Source organism: Arvicola amphibius, chromosome 8 (assembly GCF_903992535.2).
Source record: "Arvicola amphibius chromosome 8, mArvAmp1.2, whole genome shotgun sequence".
Classification (NCBI taxonomy): domain Eukaryota; kingdom Metazoa; phylum Chordata; class Mammalia; order Rodentia; family Cricetidae; genus Arvicola; species Arvicola amphibius.
Window position 1 is genome coordinate 10380348 of NC_052054.1, and position 24687 is coordinate 10405034.

At 46.1% G+C, this 24687-nt stretch overlaps 2 protein-coding genes across 3 annotated transcripts; both read left to right on the forward strand.

Annotated features, from left to right (window-relative positions):
- The first annotated feature begins 331 nt into the window (after positions 1-331).
- Tmem242 (transmembrane protein 242) lies at positions 332-24518 on the forward strand. Its single transcript, XM_038340299.2, has 4 exons — positions 332-670; positions 1154-1254; positions 3808-3945; positions 24133-24518. The coding sequence occupies exons 1-4, from the start codon at positions 586-588 to the stop codon at positions 24229-24231; spliced, it is 423 nt and encodes a 140-aa protein (XP_038196227.1). The 5' UTR covers positions 332-585; the 3' UTR covers positions 24232-24518.
- On the forward strand, positions 18614-19762 carry Ldhal6b (lactate dehydrogenase A like 6B). Of its 2 annotated transcripts, XM_038340298.1 has the most exons (2): positions 18764-18984; positions 19147-19762. In XM_038340298.1, exons 1-2 carry the CDS (start codon positions 18764-18766, stop codon positions 19760-19762), a joined length of 837 nt encoding a protein of 278 aa, XP_038196226.1. The 2 variants fall into 2 exon arrangements, with proteins under 2 accessions (XP_038196225.1, XP_038196226.1); XM_038340297.1 differs by having other exon boundaries at positions 18614-19762.
- Positions 24519-24687: the final 169 nt, after the last annotated feature.

Sequence of the window (24687 nt, forward strand, 5' to 3'; positions counted from 1 at the left end):
CACTGCAGGCGGGCAAATCAGATCGTCAGGAAGGCGTGTCCATCGGAGTCGGTAGGCTGGTTTTCTTCCAGGACTGGGCACGTCACTTAAATCTGAAGTAACAACTATTCCGAAATTTCTCAGAAAGAAACGGGGGACATACTGAGGCTTGCCTTTTACAATCGTGGCATGCTATCGTGGGCCAAACCCTTTAATATAGTGTTAGGCTTAGTGGTGAACTGAGCTCCAGGATCCACGCCAGGCGGAAATTGGGCTCCTGGCTCCATCTGCGACCCCTCACTGCCTCCTAGAGTCGGAGCTGAGTACTCTTTCCAGTAGACAAAATACTAAAGTCCAACAAGTCATCACTTTGCAGAAGGCGAGTGATGCTCCCCGGGAGGCCTCCTTGCAGGACGCCGCCCTCTGTTCTGGGCTGGGGACACAGAAAGCAGTCCTCTCGTTTCTCTCGAGTGTTGGGGACACCGCGGTGATCCGGACCGGTCTTCAGCGTGCACAGGGAACGCTGCTACGGAACCTTTCTTCTCTCTCCCCTGCGCTTCCACTCGGTCCTCTTAGGAAACGGACACGGTAGAGGACACTTTAAACATGGAGACCGCGGGTTCAGGGCCTGGGGAGCCTTCTCCATTAGAGGCTACAGGGTCCCCGGACGATCGGCTCTTCCTGATTAAAGGTATGGTTGCCCTGCGCTGGAATGGGATGTTCTCGAAGTCATTCCGCTCTGAGAGCCCTTGTCTTGAGCTTTACCCCGAACTCAGCCTGTGGGGCTCATACGTCATCGGGTGAAGTCTCCTTGGGCAGGGGCGGGCAGATCTAGTTTCCGGTCCATTCTATATTTACCCACCCTCTCTGTAGATTTTCTTTGTATCCTGCCCTTTTCTGGTTGCCACCATCTCTTCTTCCTGTGGAGCAACTTCGCGCTGCTGTCCTAGAGGACCGGGGGGGGGGGGGGGGGACACCCAATCTCAGCATTAGAGAGCCGTGCTTAAGAGTGTCGGCGGGAACCGGAGGTCGTGAGGTCACCGGTTTTCTCAAGAACCTCTTAGCCTTGATGTTTCGCATTTTCAATGCAATCATAAAAGTATCTGAGACTTCCTTTAGGCAAATCTTTTTGGTTTAAATTTTATTTTTAATACCTTCTCCTAATTATTGGCAGGTGGAATATTCCTTGGTTCTACAGCAGCAGCGGGAATGCTGGCCGGATTTGTTACAACATTATCATTAGCTAAAAAGAAAAGCCCTGAGTGGTTCAATAAGGTTTGTGACTCCAAAATCTATTTACAGCATTGCTATTGCTTTTAACAAAGGATGGCTATTTTTGCATAGGAAAAAATAGTGAACCTTTCGCATTGTTTTTAAAAACACACCCACAAAAACCTCATGGATTTAAAAGTATACTAGTCTTGTCTGCCTTGACGTTTTTCATGTGCTTTCTTAAAGTTGACAGAACAAAACTTTAGAAACGTATCCTTTGCCTTTCCAACTCACAGCATAACTTGGTAACTTATTATTGATAACAAGAGACCCTGCTTAGAAGGAAAAACGTCAGTTAGTCTGTTGATCGTAGCTGCAAGAAGTGAGTCTATTTCATACATGTTGAAATGTTAGCATTCTTTAAAATGAGTGAAATTTTTTTCCTTTTTTTTTAACGCAAGGGTCAAACGTTGCTCAGCCTCAGTCCCTATAAAGTTCCTGGCACACAGGTGCTCAGAAAGCATTGGATGGATAGCCATAACCCCCTTGAGACAGAAGATCCTCATTCTCCGAGTCGGTGGGAAATGCTCTGATATTTATTTGTAGTTGCTTGTTATGTTTTCTCTTTTTCCCCTCCCATCCATATGGCTGATTTATTCATTACTTCATCACTTCAGCAAACGTGTGCTTGGGATCTTTTATGTTTCAGGCACTCTACTGTTAGAGGTGGAAAGGGTACAAAAATCAACAGCATGTCTATCCCTCTGGAAATTGTCTGCTGTGAGAAATAAAATTAGATATTCACACAAATAACTATGCAATTGGTTTGATAAAAGATGATTTTGTGAAAAACCATAAACCAATTCCCTTCCCACTTGTCTGTAATAATCATACTTAAGCTTTACAGATACTGTAATGACAAGAGTCTATATGTAAAATGCCTTTCCGTTCCCTCTCAATACTCCAAAGGCAAACAGAGCTGCTAAGATCATTTCTGTGGCTCTTGTGGGTCATTTTCTCCCTCTGTCATGCAATATTTTTAGAGAAGAAATTTATTTTGCCTCAGATATCATTAAGACTCAACCAATATTGGTGTTTAACAGTTGTGTTGATTTCCAAACCACAGTTATAATTATATTAACCCTTGGGTCAGGGATCTATTTAAGAATCTGATGAGAGCTAGGGATTGTCATGTTCCTACATGACAATGACGCTTGGTGCTCTGGGATTGGCTCATCACACATGCCTTTTGTGGTCTAACACAGTTTTACATTTAGTCCGGATGGTCCTTGAGACAGCCGTTTTCCTATTGGTGTTTAGAGCCGTGGGTGGTAAAGTACTAAAGCGGACACTCCGTCCTGTGGCATCATCAGGGCGGCAGTGGCTGAGGATGATAAGACCGTCCTGCACTCAGCGTGTCCTTCGTTGTGATTCACCAGTACTTTTAAACAAAATTCAGAGGAACCAGCTTTAGGTGAATGTTATTGTTGAAGCAGTAAAATTACTAACTTGATTCGCTAATGAGACTTGGATGTGCCCGACTTTTAAGTTTCCTATAAGGAGGTGGGAAGTGTGCATGAAGCACCCCTGCTTCACAGTGATGTGAGATGTTTTTCTCTAGAAAAACAATTTCCTCACGCGCTGAACCAGCACGTCTTCCCCAAGGAGTATCTTCTTGGTGAAGGAACAACTGACAGGCTGTCAGCTACCCAAAAGTGGGGTAGTTTGCAGACATTTTCTTAAACACACGAGTAAGCCTGGCTCTTCAGGAGAGAGGTTGTCAATCTTTGTTGCCACTGATAGTAAGCACTGTCAGTGAAAACACTTAGACTTGTAACTACCATCATGAACTTGACAGCTTCTCAGAATCAACAGCTTTGCTGATGAGATGTTATGATTCCAATGATGCTTTTAAAATGCTGTTTAGCACATGAGATCAACAGCTGTAAGATCTGTGTGATTTAGTAAGTTAGTACCTTCTGAACAGTCACTCTGCGTGGATTGATGTCCATTCACAGTGCAAAGCTGACTAGTGATTTGAATGTTACAAACGAAAAAAAATGTCCATTAACAGGACTCTGTGACAACCTTCAGAAGGCTTTTTTTTCAGTACTGGTATATTACAAAGAAGAAAAGCTAATCAAATACTTCTTTTTCTAACCACACATCTGTGTGAGGCCAGAGTTTTATTCATATATTCCAACTATCAATGAAAAATATAAGAAAGCATTTTATAAAAGATTGTAGATATGAAAACCCACATTTTAGGAAGAGCTTTAGCCAGGTGAAATAATTTTTCCAGGTGGAAGGCAATGTTGTAAATCCTTCATTCCTCATCAAATTAGCATTTACTCTAATGCTGTTTTCATGAAAATGCCAATGAGCCTAATAGAATGTTCCAGGTTTTTCTGGAAGGATAAACAACCACAGTGCCCCACATTCCAATATCCATCTGTCAGAGAACTCACATGCTTAGAGAGGTAGCAAAGCTGCCATTTGACCTTAGGCTGGGCTGGCCTCTTAGGTCAGGTTTACACAGGGAGAACCGTAACCTGCTGCAAACGCTTCCAGAACATTTACTGAGTGTTTTACCCAAGCTCTCTGTGTTCATTCCAGGGCACTATGGCCACGGCTGCCTTACCAGAGAGTGGGTCATCCCTTGCTCTGCGAGCCCTGGGCTGGGGATCTCTTTATGCCTGGTGTGGGGTCGGCGTGATCAGCTTTGCAGTCTGGAAAGCTTTAGGGGTCCACAGTGTAAGTAACCAGCCTGGTGATTGGCACCTGGCTATTGATTTTGTGTTGTCTAAATTTTGTGGTTTTTAGATTTGCATATAATTTGTCTTCTGTAGTAATGACATAGAATATGACTAAATTCTTACCAATATGTAAGGAAACTTCCTGTTGCTAGTAACTGAAGATTTTCAAATATAATTAGTGACTGATTCAGAGCTAATGTTCATTCTGTATGAATTGGTGTTACCTGTTTAATAAAGTCACTGACTTGAAACTGCTTTCTATATTGTCTGACATCCATATACATAAACAATTTTAAAGCATTTTAATTAATTACTTAAATTATTAACATGTACATGTTTCAGAGAAAGGTTCTAAGAGTGTGTGTGTGTGTGTGCGCGCATGTGCATGCACACGCACGTGTGCGTGTTTATAAAATGGATACCCTGAACTAAAAATTATACACTAGGAATGACTTATTTCTTCCCTTTTTCTTAAATAATCAGTGAGAAGCTCTGTGGCCAGGCTGTACCGACAGATGGAGGCGTGGTGGTTTGCAGAGGTGGTGTTAGTGGCATGGATAGAAAGAGCTTTCTCATACTTAAAGTCGGCAGGGGGTTGCTGCGGGTGATGGGATGTGGGATTTCTCCTAGCATTGGATTGAGCATCTGGAAAATGGAAGGGGACGTTGTGGCTGAAACAGGTTTTGGTAGAATAATGGACTCGGTGTGGGACTTTGAGCTTGAGCTGTCTGTCAGATAGGCATGTCGTCTCCGTCACTGTTCTGCTTCTGTGAAGAGACCCATGACCAAGGCAACGCTTATAAAGCCCACCGCCAGTGGCACACTTCCTCCAACAAGGCCACACTTTTCCAATCTTTGTAATGTCGAACAGTTGTACTCCCTGGTGACTAAGGACTCAGATATGTGAACCTAGGGGGCCACTCTTATTCAAGCCACCGTACACGTAGAGCATCAACAGGTGAATCTGGAAGTCAAGAAGGGGTCATGGATCTAAGACTCACCATATCTGGATAGAATTAAAAGCTCTGATTCCAGCTGGACTCAGCTAGTGAGGGTATAGTGTCAATATTACTTTAAAAACTGCACGGGATGTCTGTACTCTTACCTCCCAATGCACCCCATCTATGTAAGATTTTATTTTTATTACTTTGTACCAAAAATAAAGCACAATTGCCTAGGAGCCCAGGAGACTTCCCTGACCTGCATGGGGTCTGTATGAAGGCACTTCTGTTCCTGTGGAAGTGACAGCCATTGATGCTTTGCATTGGCCTCGCTGTGCTGACAGCTGGCGTCCCTGGTGTGTAGTGCTGTAGGCATCAGCAGGGTGAGAGCTGAGGTGGGGGACTCCAGTGCTCTGTGTCATCAGACGCAAGGCCCCACTGCTGAAGACAATATCTACACAACTCATTGAACATGGAGAAGCTGAACTGGTGCCTACAGAGAGCCTTCCCTACTACGTGCTAGTATCTTTGTACAGGAAAGTGCTCTATGCTCTACCGAAGGAGAAATGGAAACACCAAACTAGCCACGAGTTTGATCTACACTCTGCCTGCAAGACACACTAGGACAATGGTGACACAAAGCTTGTGGGAATAAGCAACACTCCTTAAGTTGAAACCCATTCATTCCTGACACTGCTTGGGTGACCAAGAACCTGAGACTAAGTAGCCCCAGGACTTAGAATAAAACTAAATGCTGTGATTCTACAAACAAACAAAAACACAGCAATAAAATGGTATTCTGCTATACTCATAGATCAGTACCTTCCTCACCAGTCAAAAGAGAAGCTTCCTCCTTCAGCAGACGGGAGCAAATACGGAGACCTACAGTCAGATACTATGCAGAGAGTGGGAGACCATGAAACACACAGCCTAAATGGGATGTCTCTATCAAGTCCCTCCCCTCAGGACTTGGGGAACCCTATGGAAGAGGAGGCAGAAGGAGTATAAGAGCCAGAAGAATGGAAGACACCAAGAAAACAAGGTCCCCCAAATCAACTTGATTAACACAGAGACTGAGGCTGCATGCATAGGGCCTGAATAGAGCCCTAGAGCTGCAGGAGAAGCAGACACATACCCCAGTCCCTAACCCAGAAGCCATCTTTAATTGATAACTACTTGCAAATGAAAATTTAGGGTCTCCCTGGGGAACAAACTCCTCTCAAGGGCAAACTGCACGCCCAGCAGTGGATGATCAACAAAAACAAACGCTGCATGGCGTCTTTGGAGGATTCTCGTCTCACAACGTCAGGACTTTTCCTTTTAAGAAAATACTATTTTTTACTTTTATTTATGTATATTTTTAATCTCTTTACCCTGCTAGTACTTTGCATATATATTACGGCTTCCAGTTTAGTGTTCCTATGGGATTCCTGAGTGTGCAAATGAGTGAGTCTCTGACTTGTGCCTTCTCTTGGGCCCTTTTCCTTCTGTTTTGTCCAACTTTAACATGATCGTTTTTGTTTTATTATTTTACTTTAATACTATCCCTTAGCCAGATTGTTTTCTAGTGAGAGACAGAAAGGGAGTGGTTCCACATGGAGGAGGAGGGAAGAAGGAACTGGGAGGAGCAGAGGGAGAACTATAATCAGGATAGATTATGTAAGGGAAAAGTCTATTTTCAATAAAAGGAAAAAATAAGGGTCATCAAAAGAAATGAATCTAAATTTTCATAGACCAACAAAAGTAGGTTATTACACTCCTGAGGATTTGGCTTTGCAGGCTAGATTGTGCCATTTTAGTTTCTAGATCATGAACAACTTTGTTTTATGACACCAATAAGAGGATTATTACCTAGTAAAATATCTGAGGGAGAAAATGTGGTTTCTAGTTAGCATTAGATCATGCACAAACACGTAGACTCTGACACTGCGCTTAATGTCCTAACGGAGAATGCAAACACCTTCCCTCCCACTTCAGAGGTGCCAGGCCCCTAGAAAACTGGGAGGCTCCCTTTGAGCCTGTTGAGTGAAGGAGGAGCCTGCGACTGCTGGTGAACTTGGACCCGTGTGTCCAGCCTCATTTGGGGAAGTGCCATTTTTCTACGATTTAAAGTGACAGTCTGAGCAGATGGTGAGCAGGATAACCCACGCCTCTGCATCCAGTATGTAGGTGAGGCGGTCATTCCTAGGTAAAAGCAGGCAATTCTAAATCAGCTGCGTTGTCACTAAACGGCCAGTTACCTTGAACTGAGCTGTTTCTGCCGCAGACCCGGTTCCCCTTGCCTGCCATCTAGTGGCTAATGTGAGCAGCTGCCCAAAGCACCTGCCTTCCTCTACTGGTCTGAGAGGCAACATCTACAAATTGCTCAAATCAAACCTTCAGTGTCTTAAAATATTTTTGCTGTACTTTCTTTGCACATAGTATTTTGAAATTCCATCATACAGGAACTCATACAGTACCTCAAATGTAAAAAATATATCTCATATAGTGATGCAGAATTTAATCAGAGATTCGCCAAAACAATAACTTCTGAAAGCTTTTGCATAGCTGACCAAAGCACTGGCCTTGCTGAAACCATTCCAAGTTCAGCTCCAGCCACCCCAGTGCCCTGACTGCTACTGAGCCAGCAAGTACAGCTTGATTGCACTATGTGAGTTCATTGATCATTTTGCATTACAGTATTTTAGCATTTGAGTATTATTGAGGAGATATTTCATCTCAGTAGTTTACTGTGGGGGATGAAGAAACACAAAACTTCCCTGTAGGCTCCTCTCACCTAGCTAAACCTGCTGTGCACATGATTCCATGAGACTGACCGTCCAGCCCAGACAAGTACACTGGGGACAGTGTGATTAGATTGCGACCAGGGCAGGTGAGAGTGAGACAGTATTAAGCAGCGGTTCCTGTTTGTGGAAGAAAGCACACTTCCATTTAGTTATTGGCATGTTACTTATGTTGTGCATTGTTATTCTTGTCATTAGTCTCCTTTTATTATTTACAGAGTAGTAATTGGTGGTCAGAGGATTTCAGAGAGGCTTACCTTATTCATAACTGGATACATTGTCCTCTATTTTCTCGGAAGGTGAACTGTTAGCTGCCCCACTATTTCTTGGCTATTGCAGTTATAGCTGTATGAAGGGTCTGCCTGTGACCCTGTGCTGCGCCGTGGTCTTCTCGGAGGCCCAGCACTCACCACAGCTGGTGTTACCGAATGTGAAACTATGTGGAGTCTCTCAGATCATAACCTGCATCATGCTGAAGAGCAATGCAGATGCTTCTCCCAGGCCAGAAGTCTTAGGCTCGGTGTTTCTGCGCTTCTAAGAAACTGGCTTCTCTCGTGGCTTGTATGGATTGTGTTGATGATGCCTGCTGGGTAAGGATTTAGAGTTTATAGCTGTTGACTTTATAGGAACTAAAAGATCAACTGTAATAAAAAAAAAAAACAGGAACGAAAATGTTCTCTCTTGTAGCAAATTAAATTATCTAGAGACTTTATTTTAAATTAATGAATAAGTGGAGATTTAACTGCATTACTTTTTTTTTTGCTATTGGGTAAGGAGGGCTTTGTCTTACATATTGAGTCAGTCTGTTACTGTAACAAAGTACCTGAGGGCATTCATTTCCTTTGGGAAAGACTTATTCAGCCCATGGATTTGGAAATCCCAGCCTATGACCGAGTGGCCCCATTGCTTTCTACTCCTGTGGAGTGATGGAGAGCCATGGCAGGGATACCTGGTGGAATGAACTACTCACTCCGCCAGTCAAGAAACAGAGAGGAAGACTGGACGTGGACAGTCCACATCCCAGCATACCTCTGATGTGGGATTGCCCTCTGTATGCTGTGAATATGTTTTATTACCATTGGTTAATAGAGAAGCTGCTTTGGCCTATGGTAGGACAGAATATAGCCAGGTGGGAAACTGAAGGTGAATGCAGGGAGAAAGAAGGCAGAGTCTGGCAGATGCCCTGCTGGTGCCCAAGAAGCAGAATGTGAGGTAACAAACCATGAGCTTTGTGGAAAGATACAGAATAATAGAAATGGGTTGATTTAGGAATGTGCCCGAGCTGTTGGCCAAATGGTGTTGTAACTAATACAGCATTTGTGTGATTATTCGGGTCTGGGTGACTGGGAAGAAATGAAAGCACGGTCTCCATTTACAAACCTCCTGGGCCTCCTCCACAAGGCCCTCCTCCCAAAGTGCTCACCATCTACTAGCACCGCCCTGGGACTTCTGGGGAACGTGTAGAATACAAATTATGGGTGAATGTGTGTGTGTGTTAAATATGTAGAACTTATGTTTTTAAAATATCTTTTAATAATTCATGTTTTTTAAAACTACTTATTGTTCCATATAAAAAGTAGAACAGAATCCTGCCCACCCCATCCCACCCCTGCCAAATTATAATCACTAGTAGAATGGGGCCTCCTATGCATGGGGCCTCCTGTCAGACCTGTCCTCTCTGTCTGAGGACGCGTCCGTAGTGTCAGATGAACATGCTCCTGCTTGAATGTGCTACTCTGGGGTTATTTTTCACTGAACAGTTGTGGGGCCATCTTCACACAGTAGAGTACATAAATCTTCTTCACTTTTAATGACTTCATGGTAGTCCATTAGCTACTGTCATCTGCTTAATCAGCCCTGCCTGGGGACTGACGTCTCCCTAGTAAGTGTTATAGTGAACCTGTTACACATACATCTTAGTGCACTTTTCTCGATGAAGAAAATTGTTGTGAAGACTGAAAATGTTAATGTTGAAGCAAGGGCCTTTTTTTAAATGTTTTTGATGTGCGTTGTTAAGGGGCATGTAGAAAGGTTGAGAAGTTGAGAAGCTTAGGGCACATATGTTTCCTAGCCCCCTGGCCTTTGGTGGCTTGTCTTTCTCTGTAACATCTGCCAGTCTCTGGCAGTGAAGACACCTGGAGACAGGTGTGTCTGGAAGCTTGCACAGTTCCCTGGGTCCTGCCTGCTTCTCTCCCAAGAGCCCAGCCTCCTCTTCAAACCCCAAAAGCTCTGTGTGGATGAAGCACCTTCCAGCTGTTTTCTATCCTGAGAGACCCTGGGAAGTGGTATCTTTCTGCTAGGATGGAGAGCATGCGTGTTTCTTTGCCCAGCCTGGCAAGCTGGCACACACCTACACCTGCAGTTCCTGAGAGTTTGAGGTTAGCCTGGGCTGCTTAAGTTCCAGCCAGCATGGGCCGTAGAGCAAGACTGCTTCAAAAAATTTATTTTCTCCAGTTCTTTTTTGTAACTGCTAACATATGTGTGTGTATGTGTGTGTGTATATGTATATATATATATATATATGCATATATATATATTGATTTCTATTATTTTGAGACATAATTTTTATGTTAGCATCTTAGGCTTACTTCTAAACCTTATGCCACTGTGAGGGCCTTTACTAACTACAGTGGGATTCTTTCTTTGTTCTTTGCTAATTTTAATTTCATCAGTATTCACCAGTGTCTTCTACTAGAACATGCATGTGTCTCTTATTAGAACATGCGTGTGTCTCCCCAGTGACTAGAACATGCTTGTGTCTGTCTCTCCAGTGTCTCTTATTGGAACATGCATGTGTCTGTCTGGCCAGGGACTAGGACATGCATGTGTCTCCCCAGTGTTGCTCACTATTGCGTTTACTCCATTCACTCAGATGTCTCAGATAAAATAGCTGGCCAATGGTCATGTAAAGCTGTGAGAAGGCCCCAGTCTCAACTTTGAAGGTGTCTAAGAAGGGAAATAGGCTTCTTGGTGCTGGATATTTTTTCACTGGTTCAGCTAAAGGTTAAAAGCAAGCCTGAATTTCCTGGCAAATTGTTTAATGGCAGCCATTTTGGAGTGGCCTGATCAGATGCTCTGCCCCAGGAAAAAGAGCAGGTTTCTTGTTCTGATTCCCACTCTGCCTCACTTCTTCTTCTGACAGGCTCTGCTGGAGCTACAGCACAGTCATCGTGACCTGGCAGCTGTTTCTTCTGTCAGCCTTGCAGATTGAGGAATAGTTTCTCGGAGTCATTTAAAAATGAATTGGAAGTAGCACCGTGCACCAGTTAATCAGTTCAAGTCTGAGGTGACAGGAACGTCTCTGTCACCCTATTTCCTGCTCCACTGCAGCAGCTCAGATGGCCTAACTGGAGCTGGGGAGTGGCATTTGATGTGATGTGGAAGAGCAGTTTGGTGGCAGAGGGTCTGAATCACTTGGTCAGTGATTCAGTGGGGGATAATGACTTGGAGTATTTTTTTAAGTATAGGGAGGGGGTAATCTGCTCTTTGAGTACATTTCCAAAGTACTTCTTTAAAAAAAAAAAGTACCATTTTCTTTTTATAAGTAAGATTGGGCCTGAGAGCATTTTATGACGTGGGAATGTGCGCCAGTTAATGGGAGATAAGCGGCTCTGGAAGAGCCGTGGTGCTGGGAGCCTGGCACGGACCAGGCGCAGGCACCTCAGTGCTCCAGCGTGGATCCCACAGGAGGGAGGGGGTTGGGGTTCTGCGATTCCTGGGCTTTGGTCACTGAGCTCACTGGGTTCACATGAGCACTTCTTTCTAAACACAGCACTGGGTACGGAGTTGACACTGTCGCCTCCCTTACACGGAAGGCCACCTCTTATCAATCAGTCTCGTACAGATAGAATTCTGAAACATTACATATGGTGATAGATTTGTCTGTAATTATTAGCTTCTCAGTTATATACAGAAGAAGCATTCTCTCAAACTGAATTTTCCTAAGAGATTTCCAGAATACTTAAAAATGTGTGCGCGCGTGCGTGCCCAAAGGTCAGTGTTAGACAGCTTCAATGTCTCTCCATCTCATCCAGCCTAAGACTGACCAGGAAACCCCAGCTATCCTGCCCAGTCCTGGGACTTGATGTGCACCGTGCTGCACAGCTTCTACATGGGTGCTGGGACCACACTTAGGTCCTCATGCTTATGCAGGACACACTCTACTGACTAGGCCGTCTCCTCAGCTCCTCCTTATTCATTTATTTGTATGCTAATCTTTATGATATTACACATGACGATAATCCCAGAACATGACTCTTCTAGTTTTAAGGGCAGCCTGAGCTATGTAAGGAGACCGTCTTTCAAAAATAAATTAACTTTTAATGTTCTGCATACTTTTTTATTCTGTGAATTTTGCTGAATATGACAACCTTTTCTTGATGGCTGATGTCAGTTATGGTTTGCACTTGTTAAAAGGTTCCTCCTTCTCTGGATTCTAGTCTGGCTCTTCCTGGTAGTTCTGTTCACGTCTTCCTTGGCGCAGCCGTAGTGAACACGCGATGGTGCTCACAGCCCTTCCCTTGACCCTCATCTTTTTGTGTTGGGTTCTAGCACTGGGTGACCTTATTCCTATCCTTTGCTTCAGACTCAGGGGCCCACGGGACTGGGCACTTGGACACACTGTAGGTGTCATGTGTTCACTCCCCATTGAACTCATTCATTCCAAACCTGCACCCTGCGTGTCAGTCACGCTCCCTCTGAATGGCAGCATCCCCAAAGCTTCCCGGAAGGAAAGCCAGACTGCCTTTCATGATTACATCCCGCCATGTTTTCTCATTCTTCAGTATCTGCCCTCCACTCCACAGCTGTTCCCTTTGGGGCCACTTCTTCCCACACGGTAGTCACAGAGCTTCTGTTCTCCTTTCCTCGCAGCCGCCCTTTGTGCTGCAGGATGCTGGCGCCTTCCACCTGCGTCCATCACCGCCACAGACCTGACCCAGCTTTTGGGCTGCTGGTGTCATAGCCCCGGGCCTTTGCTGACTGCCTTTTTCTGCTGCAGCACATACAGAAGTGCCCTGCTTACTCCAGCTCTGAAATCTCCTCTTCCGATAGCCCTTACCCTCCTCAAGCGAGCAGCTCATTTGTCTGCCTCCAACAGAAATGCTTCTCTGTTGATGCTTCTCTGTTGCCTCTGGTTGATGTCTCCACTTCTCCCTCCCTGCTCTCCATCCAGCTGCTTTCCTTAGCAGCACACTCACTGAAGGTGTCCAGGTCACCAGTCACCTCCTGTTGCCAGATCTAGGTCTTTGTCCTGTTCCCTCCCCTGCATAGCGGTTGCCACAACTGAGCCTCCCCTCTGAGGAAACAGTTCTTAGCTGGCCCCTCTGCCTTGTTTCTACTCCCAGTGACCAGTGGCTTCTCATCCAGATTGTCTGGCCTCTGTCTCCCCTTACTCGCTTAGCGCTCTCATCTAGACTCTGGCATTACAGCAATTTGTTCATCTAGTGATTTCCAGATACATAGCTCCAGCCCTTCAGACTTCCTCCAAGGTGCATATAGACCATCTTCGCCTACTTGTCTCATAATGTATCTGGCGACAACCCACACTGGGCAGAATTCCGATTCTCTAGTGTTCTTCCCTTGAGCTTGCCCATTGAGGAGATGCCTTCATCCTCTCATCCCCCCAGTTCAGTTCGACAGCCCGGGATTGTCTCTTCTAACCCGTGAGCGTGCTGTGTGTGTCAGCCTCGCTGCGCAGTGTGGCCTCTCAGCCTGTGCTCATCTTTGCTTGCCCATTGACAGTTGTCTGTCTTGTCTCCCAGCCTCACCTTCATTTCCCCCAGATTCTTCCCCACATGGAAGCCAGAGATATTTTTAAAATGTAAGTCAGATGGATGATGCTTCATTTAAAACCTTTTATGGCTTCCTGTTAAAAGGTTTGCTTGAAGGAGCCCATTCACTCTGAGACCACATCCAGTCCCACCATGATTGCCCACCCACACCTGCTGCTCTGCAGTGTGGCCAGCTTCTTCAGGGCTGTAGCATGGGGCTTTTTAACTCTTTCCTCTCTCCACCCTTTTCCCTAAGAAATGTTTTCATGACCCTGGATACATAGGGATATAAAATAGTTACACAAATCAAACACTTAACAGTCATAAATCCCTTTCCTTTTACTGGTTAATCTGAGTTGTTCTTTCACATTGAATCAGCAGTTATAAATTATATGATGATGGGGCTGGAGAGATGGCTCAGAGGTTAAGAGCAGTGACTGTTCTTCCAGAGGTCCTGAGTTCAATTCCTAGTAACCATGTGGTGGCTCACAGCCATCTGTAATGAGATATGGTGCCCTCTTCTGGCCTGCAGCATACATGCAGACAGAATATTGTATGTGTAATTAATAAATATTTTTAAAATGAATATGATGATGCAAAATGTGATTTGGAGAATTTATCAGAAGAGTGGCCAGTTCATTTTCATTTTTTAGTGTTTAATTCTTAAACAGAGTCCTCCTGAGTGCTTTTCTGGTGGTCTTCTTCTATACCTGTGTTCCACATGGAAGGCTAAGCTTTGTAAATACCCTCACATGAGGATCACCTTAATCTGTGAGCAGCACAATTCAGTTTTTAATTTAATTTTTTTAAAACTAGTTTTCATGTTAGCCTCCTTGTGTTCTATGGGAGCACCCTCCTTGCTGTGTTCTACAATGAGCACCCTCCTTGCTGTGTTCTATGGGAGCACCCTCCTTGCTGTGTTCTATGGGAGCACCCTCCTTACTGTGTTCTATGGGGAGCACCCTCCTTGCTGTGTTCTACGGGGAGCACCCTCCTTGCTGTGTTCTATGGGAGCACCCTCCTTGCTGTGTTCTACGGGGAGCACCCTCCTTGCTGTGTTCTATGGGAGCACCCTCCTTGCTGTGTTCTATGGGAGCACCCTCCTTGCTGTGTTCTATGGGAGCACCCTCCTTGCTGTGTTCTATGGGAGCACCCTCCTTACTGTGTTCTACGGGGAGCACCCTCCTTGCTGTGTTCTATGGGAGCACCCTCCTTGCTGTGTTCTATGGGAGCACCCTCCTTGCTGTGTTCTATGGGAGCACCCTCCTTGCTGTGTTCTACAGGGAGCACCCTCCTTGCTGTGTTCTATGGGAGCACCCTCCTTGCTGTGTTCTATGGGAGCACCCTCCTTGCTGTGTTCTATGGGAGCACCCTCCTTGCTGTGTTCTATGGGAGCACCCTCCTTGCTGTGTTCTATGGGAGCACCCTCCTTGCTGTGTTCTATGGGAGCACCCTCCTTGCTGTGTTCTACAATGAGCACCCTCCTTGCTGTGTTCTATGGGAGCACCCTCCTTGCTGTGTTCCATGGGAGCACCCTCCTTGCTGTGTTCTATGGGAGCACCCTCCTTGCTGTGTTCTACAATGAGCACCCTCCTTGCTGTGTTCTACAATGAGCACCCTCCTTGCTGTGTTCTATGGGAGCACCCTCCTTGCTGTGTTCTACAGGGAGCACCCTCCTTGCTGTGTTCTACAATGAGCACCCTCCTTGCTGTGTTCTATGGGAGCACCCTCCTTGCTGTGTTCTATGGGAGCACCCTCCTTGCTGTGTTCTACAGGGAGCACCCTCCTTGCTGTGTTCTACAGGGAGCACCCTCCTTGCCGTAACTGCACTGCAGGTCAGCTACAGCACTGGCCTGGCCCTCTCAGCTTCTCTTTTTCCCTCACTGAGGATTTCCTCTGCTGGTTATGGTTACAAGTTCTCAACTTTGAAATAGTTTTAAAGGAGTGAAGTGTTCTCTGCTCCCACGCTTTGTTCTGCTGTGCTTCCAGCACTGTGGGTGTTGCTGTTGCTCCAGTTTAATGTGGCAGAGGTTTGGGAAAGGCCTAGCTGAGGAAAGTAACTAAGACATCCCTAACTAACCCATAGCTTCCTCTGGAATTTCTTCATGTTAGTCTTCCAGACAGGCCCTAATGGGCCTCACCTACCCACCATATTAGCTTCTGCCCTGAGAATTCCAGCTCCCTGAGGACCTGGCCTGCTCTGCCCCTCACTGCCCTCACTGGGTCCCTGTCCCTGCACTCAGACATGTCCTAGAGGACAGGGCTGTGCTGACAAGGGCAGCCCCCTCTGGCCATCCTAGGCTTTTACATTTAACTGTTTGTAACACAGCCGATCATGACTGCCAGGAACAGTGGTGACAAAGCATTTTAAAAACTCACTCTGCTTAGAGGGTTGACAGATCTGCAATAGGATGGCATTGGCTAGACTCCTGAGAAGGGGAAGGCAGAGGGCTAGCAGGGAGAGTCCAGGTGGAGGGGATATGTGGGGGGGAGGGACAGTAGTCATCAGTCTGGATAGTGGCTCTCAACCCGTGCGCCATGACTCCTTTGGGGGTCACATATGAGATATTTACGTTATGATGTATAGCCGTAGCAAAACTACAGTTATAAAGTAGTGATGAAATAATTTTATAGTTGGGGGTCATCACAACATGAGGACCTGTATTAAAGGGTCACAGGATGAGGAAGGCTGAGAACCTGCTATGGGATTCCCCTCTGTATGCTGTGAATATGTTTTATTACCATCGGTTAATAAAGAAACTTCTTTGGCCTATAGCAAGGCAGGATAGAGCCAGGTGGGAAATCCAAGCAGAGATACAGGGAGAAGGGCAGAGTCAGGGAGATGCCAAGAAGCCACAGAGCAACAAGTTGTACTAGATCACAGGTAAAACCATGAACTACACGGCAATGCATAGATTAATAGACATGGGTTAATTTGAAAGTAGAAGCTAGTTAGTAATAAGCCTGAGCAATAGAGCAAACAGTTTGTAATTAATGTAAGTTTCTGTGTGATTATTTGGGACCACGTGACCAGGAAGTGAAAGCTCCATCTCCATTACTAAACCGCTGCTCTCGATGCACGCTGGTGGTCTTGCTTTTCAGCTTTCCCTCTCCTGAGTGATGTGACCAAAAGCACTGAGGTAGCGCTGCCTCAGCTGCAATATTACATCACTGTTTTGTTCTGTTTTGTTTTTGTTTTTTAAGACAGAGTTTTTCTGGGTAGCCCTGGCTGTCCTGGAGCTAGTTTTGTAGATCAAGCTGGTCTCACACTGAAAAGATTCACCTGACTCTGCCTTCTGCGTGCTGGGACTAAAGGTGTGTGCTGCCACCACCCAGCTTCATTTTTAATAGGTAATTTGAATTGGGTCTTCAATTGAAAGAACAATGAATCACCTAAGATGGAAAGCCAATAGGAGCTATCTGGCTGTATCTGGCTTTGAATATCTTAGAGTAGCCTTCCATCTTCTCTGGACTTCATGACCATCTTGCCTGTCTTCATGCTTGCTGTCTTGAGACTTACTGTAAGTAAAGAGATGCTTTGTTTGGGGTATTCTTTATTTTGGAATGTTGTCATTTTCCCTCTCAAAATTGATTTAGTTGTGACTGGGGGGAAAGACTGAAGAGCCTGCTGTCATCAAGATTGTATTTCTGAAGAGGCTCAATCCCTGGAAGGAAAATGGCTGTCAATAGAAGCTGTCCAGCTAAGAGTCACCATGTCCTTGAATCCCAGACTCAAGAGCTCTCACCCTGGAAAAAAACTTGCCTGACTGGTCAAGGGAATCATTGCAAAAAGAAGGTGGACCAGTTGTCAGCCTAACACTCCCTGGAGGGGTGGGAGAAAAGAAATCGCAGCTATCAGTGATAGTTTATGGGCCCCTTTAAAACAGTGGCCACCATTTTTTAATTAGTTTTTAATTTGACAGTTTGCTGCCATAAATCTGATTGCCAGCGTGTAGAGAATTCATCTGTCTGTTTTAGACCCTTGTATCACAGTGACTCTGCTTCCTCCAGGAAGCCATCAACAAGAGGAAGTGCTCCAAGCGCTCCTCATGTTTGCTGGGCGTTGGCAGTTTGTTATGTCTGTCATAAACTGTAACGTTTGCATCTCCTCAGAGGTTTGAGATTAGTTCACAAGACTTCGGAAAAGCACAGAGGAGATGTGATATGCTGGTGCCAGCTTTGCAGAGTAATCGCATTCACTACTTTAGTCAATAATCTAATATATACATTGCTGAAGGTTAATCTGCTGTTCCAAGGTCATTCCTAAGACACCATTTCAGTAGCAGACTGTAAGGCTGTCTTTCGCCTTAAGAAACTGCGGGGCTTGTGGAAAACTTTTTGTTTTGGTTTATGTTGTGTCGTTTTTAATCTGTTCATTTATGTGAGTGTGCGCCTGAGTTTTATACTCACCAAGTGGACTAGGTGCCACCTGGAGCACGTCAGGTGTCGCTGCAGTTGGGACTAAAGGCCGTTCTGAGCCCTCCAGTGTGGGTGCAGAGACCCCAGCCTGGGTCCCCCGCAGGAGCATTATGTTTTTACCCACTGAGTTCATTTTGTTTTGTTTTTAAATCTGGACTCGATCGCGGGCTCTCCTTTGGCCGGAGAAAGAGGAGGCACGCTCTGCGGTCAGCTTCTGCCAACGCTCCTACCTTGTCCAGGCGTGCACCAGTTAGGATACGGGCAGATATCCTTCCTAAGCAGAAGGACCTCCAGCTGAATACACTAAACGGGGAACCTGTTCCTCCCGCCATGCTGCCTCTTGGTAGACAACATGGCCACCTTTGTTGTGGCTCAAGGATTTATCTTCTCTCTTGTTGCCAGAACCATTCGTCATATACACACTGAGACTAGGAAACGATTAATTCCAGGGGTCAGGGTTGGGTTCTATATATCAACATTAGAGAGTAGGAGTTTGTAAAAAAAAAAAAAAATCTAACTCCATTATTCCTTGCTGCGGGCGAAAGCCCTTTATGAAGCCTTGTTGCAGGCCTGCTGTTGCCAGAGCTGGAAGACCCAAACTGAGCTTAGCCCATGCGCAGCGCTGTTGGGTGGGGGCTGCGCAGCCGCAGTAGAAGGGTCTGGGACTGTACTACGGGGCAACGACTGACCGACCGTTCTGGCATCAACCGTCTTCCTCACTCGGTTCACTTCATTCACCTGAATGAGCAGCCATGGCCTGGGCTGCGGGCATCCTGCTTGCCAGCAAAAGAGTGAGTGCAGCTGGAGTGGATCTCATGGACCTGAGCATAGCTCTGCGGCCCAGTCGGGTGTTGCGTGTGCCCCTCAGCCGGGCCTGGTGGAGAGTCACTCCCACGTCCACCATGTCGACCCTGAAGGGTGAGCTTATCCAGCACTTCAGCTCCGAAGAGCCCATTCTCCACAACAAGGTTTCCATTATAGGAACTGGGTCAGTGGGCATGGCCTGTGCCATCAGCATTCTAGCGAAAGGCTTGGCCGATGAGCTTGCCCTTGTTGACAGTGACGAAGAAAAAATGAAGGGTGAGGCGATGGATCTCCAGCATGGCAGTGTCTTCTTGAAAATGCCAAATATTGTTTGCAGCAAAGATTTCCATGTCACTGCCAACTCTGAGGTAGTGGTTATCACAGCAGGTGCACGCCAGGCAAAAGGCGAAACGCGCCTGAATTTAGTCCAGCGGAACGTAGCCATCTTTAAGGTGATGGTCGCCAGTATTATCAAACACAGCCCCCGCTGCAAATTGATTATCGTTTCCAATCCAGTGGATATCTTAACGTACATAACCTGGAAACTGAGCGGGTTTCCCAAAAACCGTATTATTGGAAGTGGCTGCAACCTAGATACTGCTCGCTTCCGTTACATGCTTGGCGAAAGGCTTGGGATTCACTCTGAAAGCTGCCACGGGTGGGTCCTTGGGGAGCATGGAGACTCAAGTGTCCCCGTGTGGAGTGGCGTGAACATCGCTGGGGTGCCTCTGAAAGAGCTGAATTCTGCCATAGGAACTAGCAAAGACCCCGAGCAGTGGGGAAATATCCACAAAGAGGTGATTGCCAGTGCCTATAACATTATCAAAATGAAAGGCTATACCTCCTGGGCCATCGGCCTGTCTGTGGCTGATATTGCAGAAAGTATTCTGAAGAATCTCAGGAAAACACATCCAGTCTCCACCAAAATTAAAGGCCTATATGGAATAAAAGAAGAGGTATTTCTCAGTGTGCCTTGCATCCTGGGAGAAAATGGCGTCTCCGATATTATAAAGGTGAAGCTGAGCCCCACAGAGGAGGCCCAGATGGTGAAGAGTGCAGAAACACTTTGGAAAATCCAGAAAGATATCAGGTTTTAAGCCAGCCCTGTAAAGATGCCGAAGACAACAGATGCAGTATATGTGGATGTGGTGTAGACTGGGGGTTCTGAAGGTTGGTGTCTCTGGTTTGATCTGTTGGGAGGCATCCAGCTGCCAGCTTACTTTGCCTTTTCAGTTTCTGAGTGACTGCATTAAAGGTATTTTTGGTGTTTCAAGTACTGGTTCTTACCTGTTGGTGTGGTCAAGACATTGATAACTTTCGTAAGAACACATACTGGTCCATTCTGGTTGGTAAATTTATATCCATTCCTATGCCATTTTAAAAAGTAATTCCTATGGGCTGCAGAGATGGCTCAGAGGTTAAGAGCACTAGCTGCTCTTCCAGATGTCCTGGGTTCAATTCCCAGCACCCACATCATGGCTCACAACCATTTATAATGGGGGGGCTGATCCCCTCTTCTGGCCTAAAGGCATACATGCAGATAGGACACTCATATATAAAATAAATAAATCTTAGAAACAAATTAATGCCTGCATTTAAGAATAAAATTATGTAAAAATTTTTGTGATACATTTTGAGACTGCCTTGTTATCTTAGAATGGCCGTCCTGAGCCATTAAGATATTATGAAGGGGACAGGAAGGGTGACACTTGCTGCTCTTGCAAGGACCCAAGTTCAGTTCCCAACACCCACATGGCACTCTACATACATTTAGACAACATGCTTTTACATATATTTGTTTAGAGCCATCATGGAATGTGGACTGCAGCTGCTTCAAGAGCGGGGGAGGGGGAAGTAAGGAGGGGGTGAGAGGGAGGAGAGGAGATGGGAAGGAAGGGAAGGAATTGGTCTGTCATGCTTGTGAAGCAGACTGAACATGAAAGCCTTGGTGGTCAGACTAGTCAGGACTGGTTAGCAGGGCTTATACAGGAAACAGAAATGGAATGAGCCTTTCAACAAAGAAGGCAAAAAAAAAAAAAAACCCACAAAAAAGAAAAACTATTTCAAACTCAGCTTTTAGTGGCAACAACTGCTTGCTTATTAGAATTGATTCTGTAAGGATTTTTGCGATTAGAGAGAATCTGAATATTTTAAGCAAATTTTCAATATATATAATGCATTAGACAAATGGTTTTCAGTTTCTTCTTCCACAGCCCAGACATGCCATAGTAGTGTGGGGCAGCACCCACGTGCACATGGCCGCAGTGCAGAAGAGCAGACACAGCCATGCAGTCAGACCTGCCTCCCCAACTGCATGACACACTTGTCTGGTTGCTGTCTTCAGAAGGGGATTGCACTTGCCCCGCTCATTGTTGAGAGTAAATGATAAATACACCACATCGCTGGTGTTCTTGCTCCTGGCATACTGGTTACATAGCCCTGAGGAAGCTGCTGGAGTGGGAACGAGAGCATTATTAGAGGCATAATCTTGGTTCTATTCTAACATCTAAAGTATCAGGTAGACCTCTTCTCTGAATGTCCTTATTTCCAATAATGGCTTCTGAGGACAGCAGTGTTTCAGGACAAGGTTCTGGGCCCCATACTCCAGAATATTTATGCCTTGATCCCTCACAGAACACTCCCAGAAACAGCCTGTGGTGGCACACAGACTGTGCTTATAAGGGTGACCCTGCAACCCATAGCATAAAAAACATCCTCCCTGACCAACAAGAGCAGAGCAGAGGCGATCCCAGAGTTTTGCTTTGGAGTAGTGTGACCAGCATGCTCACACTCATCAGTTCTGGGCTGAGGACCCGCGTGCTCACACTCACCAGTTCTGGGGCAAGGGACCAGCATGCTCACACTCATCAGTTCTGGGGGCTGAGGACCCGCGTGCTCACACTCGTCAGTTCTGGGGCGAGGGACCAGCATGCTCACACTCATCAGTTCTGGGGGCTGAGGACCCGCGTTCTCATACTCGTCAGTTCTGGGGTGAGGACCCGCTTGCTCACACTCCTCAGTTCTGGGGTGAGGACCAGCATGCTCACACTCGTCAGTTCTGGGTGAGGGGAAGCTCCATGGCAGTAGCTGTGAGTTTTCCTTAGTGTATTTAGGTTCAGATTAAACTTAGTGATACTCAATCTTAAATCTTTTTTCCAAGGGCATCTTTAAATGGGAATAATTTATTGACCTTTGTATGACCTTCACTGATATATATTTAATAGATACTGCCCATATAAAACCATCTTGGAACCCCATGGAGCCCCATTGTTTGAAGCAACTTGAGAGCCTGTTTATTACATAAATGTGGGCTCTGGGTTTCCAGCCCCTCAGCTGGAAAGCACAGGGCTCAGCAAGGTCCTCTGTCCTGTGTCTACAGTGTCCACATCTCAGTAGGAAGTCACGACCTCAGGAACAAATCATAATACAGTCCTTGAGGCTGGAGAGACAGGCGATGAGGTCAGGGGTGGGGGATAGAGCAGTGTCTGCACTCACACACACACACACACACAGAGAGAGAGAGAGAGAGAGAGAGAGAGAGAGAGAGAGAGAGAGAGAGAGAGAGAGAGAGAGAGAGAGAGAGAGAGAGAGAGAGAGAGAGAGAGAGAGCGAGAGCTCCCAGCCTCACCTGTGCCTCCTGGCCTCGTTGTTCCTAGCAGCTGACCACAGTCACCACTGATGAGGGACCATGGAAAGCAACTGTGCTTGGTCTTCAGTGCTAGACAGTGAATACAAGTTGTAAAAGACATCAGCCAGAAAGGCAAGGAGCAGCACACTGCAAGCTGGCCAGAGAGGCATTGGGTTCTCAAACCCAAATATCTCTGCTAAGTTCCTTTCATAGGTTCTGAATGGCTTTTTTATCAAGCTGCCCTTTATGTGAATCTTGGGTATTCAGCATCTGGGTCACCCCTACCACCACCTGCATATGGTAGTCACAGCATCTGTGACCACAGCAGAGACCCTGTCCCAGTCCCTCTCCATGGATGACACGGATGTAGCAGTGTTGCTGGTGCTCGTGGAGAGTCTCTCATGAAGACCCATCATAATACAGTCCAGAGAAAAGGAGAGGCAATGCCCATGTGTGTATTCAAGATTAGCTGAATACACCTGTCTGGCTGGCAGGTGTCTGTGAGCAGTGGTTGTCACATTTGCCTAACACAAGATGGGAACTGGGAAATGTGCTTTGGGGGCTCAGTGGCAGAGTGTTTGCCTAAGTATGCAAAGATTGTTATGTGGATCTAGAGGACCCATAAATGGTGAGAATAGTCACACCAAATGGTCCATAACTATAAAACGCGCCATGATGTCCACACCCATGTGAGCTTTGCTTTCAGAATCCAGCATACACGTTTGGATAATGCTACAGTGGCCGTGGCCTCAGTTTGAGTGCTCACTGTGAGGTGGGGAGAGAGGGGCTGTGCATTGTGTGAACCGCCCCAGCTTGTCCTCACAACTCTGCAGGCGTATACGCGTCTCCTTTCCGCATATGTGGATGCTGGCAAGAAAACAACGGTGGCTGGGATTTGAACAGTGGTCTCTCCAACACCAGCATCCTTGTCACCAAGTGTACGGTACGCAGGCTGTGTGCTAGCCTAGAATTTACAAAAAAAAAAATTACTGAAAACAATGTAAACCCTGAATTTGGCACAAGGGTACAAATTTAACCTCCATTTGAAACAAATACGTATCATAAACAGCAAAAGAAAAAGAAAAATTAAATGTATCTCCAATAGCCTCCCTCGGAAATGATTGGTTGTTGCAGAGTCCTGGAAGCTTTGTGAACCAGCACAACACCTGCGTCCAAAGGAAGCTGTGACTGGGGTGTGGCTGGTGGGGTCAGCCTAGACCATGTGTGGCTCCTGAGATAGCTCTGTGGGGCAGGGTCAGATGCACAGAGTGTGCACCCAGGGAGACTGCCCTCCCCCACATCAGTGATGCCCTGCACAGAGGTCTGCACACCCCTTCTTGACACTAACTTTAATCCCCTTTCACTGGTGAAATCTCAGTGTGGATTTTTTTCATACTGGCACATGAGAATATTCTAATATATTTGTCATTAGCTTTTTTCTCTCTCTCTCTCCGGCTCTAAACTTCTGATGTTGAGTGGCCTGAGTATAATCATGTATTTAGATGGAAAGAAACTATTGCCCGCTACATCTCTATAAACGGAAGCCACCATGAGTCCCTTTGTAGATGCACATTGTAGATAGTAGATGCGCATCCTGGGAGTCTGTTGAGTTAGACGGGTTGCCGTCTAGACCAGGAGTGAAGCTGTCTGTTGTTTAGTTAGGGGGTTCACTCTTGGAAGAACAGTGTTCTCTTTGGTGCTGAATACAGCGCTCAACTTCACTGCTGCTGTCTGCTCCGCAGTTGTGAGAACGGGGTGTTCCCCGCTCAGCAAGATGTTGCCTCTAAGCGCTTCATCTATCCCTCCCTCCTTCTGACATTTGATACTGTTTTCTTCTAGATGAAGGACTTTCGCAGTAAGATGCAATCCATATTTCCAACGATTCCCAAGAACTCCGAGTCAGCTGTTAAGTGGGAGGAAGTACTGGAGTCTAAGTGAGACGGGTGTGGATGGTCCGGCTCCACACAGTGAGAATCGCAGCAGGCACGGCAGCTTTGGAAACGCCCCATCGGAACAGGACTGGGTGACTTCTCTCTCGGAACACATGCAGATGGCCGGCAAACCCACAGGCCACAGCAATAGCCATCTGCCCATGGTACAGGGAAGGAATGTTTTCCTAAAGCTAAGACAACTATTTAATTACTGAGATGTTCCCCTTGAGGAGGGGTCCCAGAGGAAATATTTCTGTTTAGAACAATAAACCATGTTTCATATTTGCAAAACCAGTAAGGTAGAAAATTTTTGTAAGGGCTGGAGAGCTTGACTGTTATTAGAGCACACAGGGCTCCTGCAGAGGACCCCAGGGCATTTCCCACCACCGCTGTGGGTGACTCAGGCCCTCCTCAGCTGCGGCTCTAGGGCATCTAATGTCCTCTTCTGGATTCTGTGGGCACC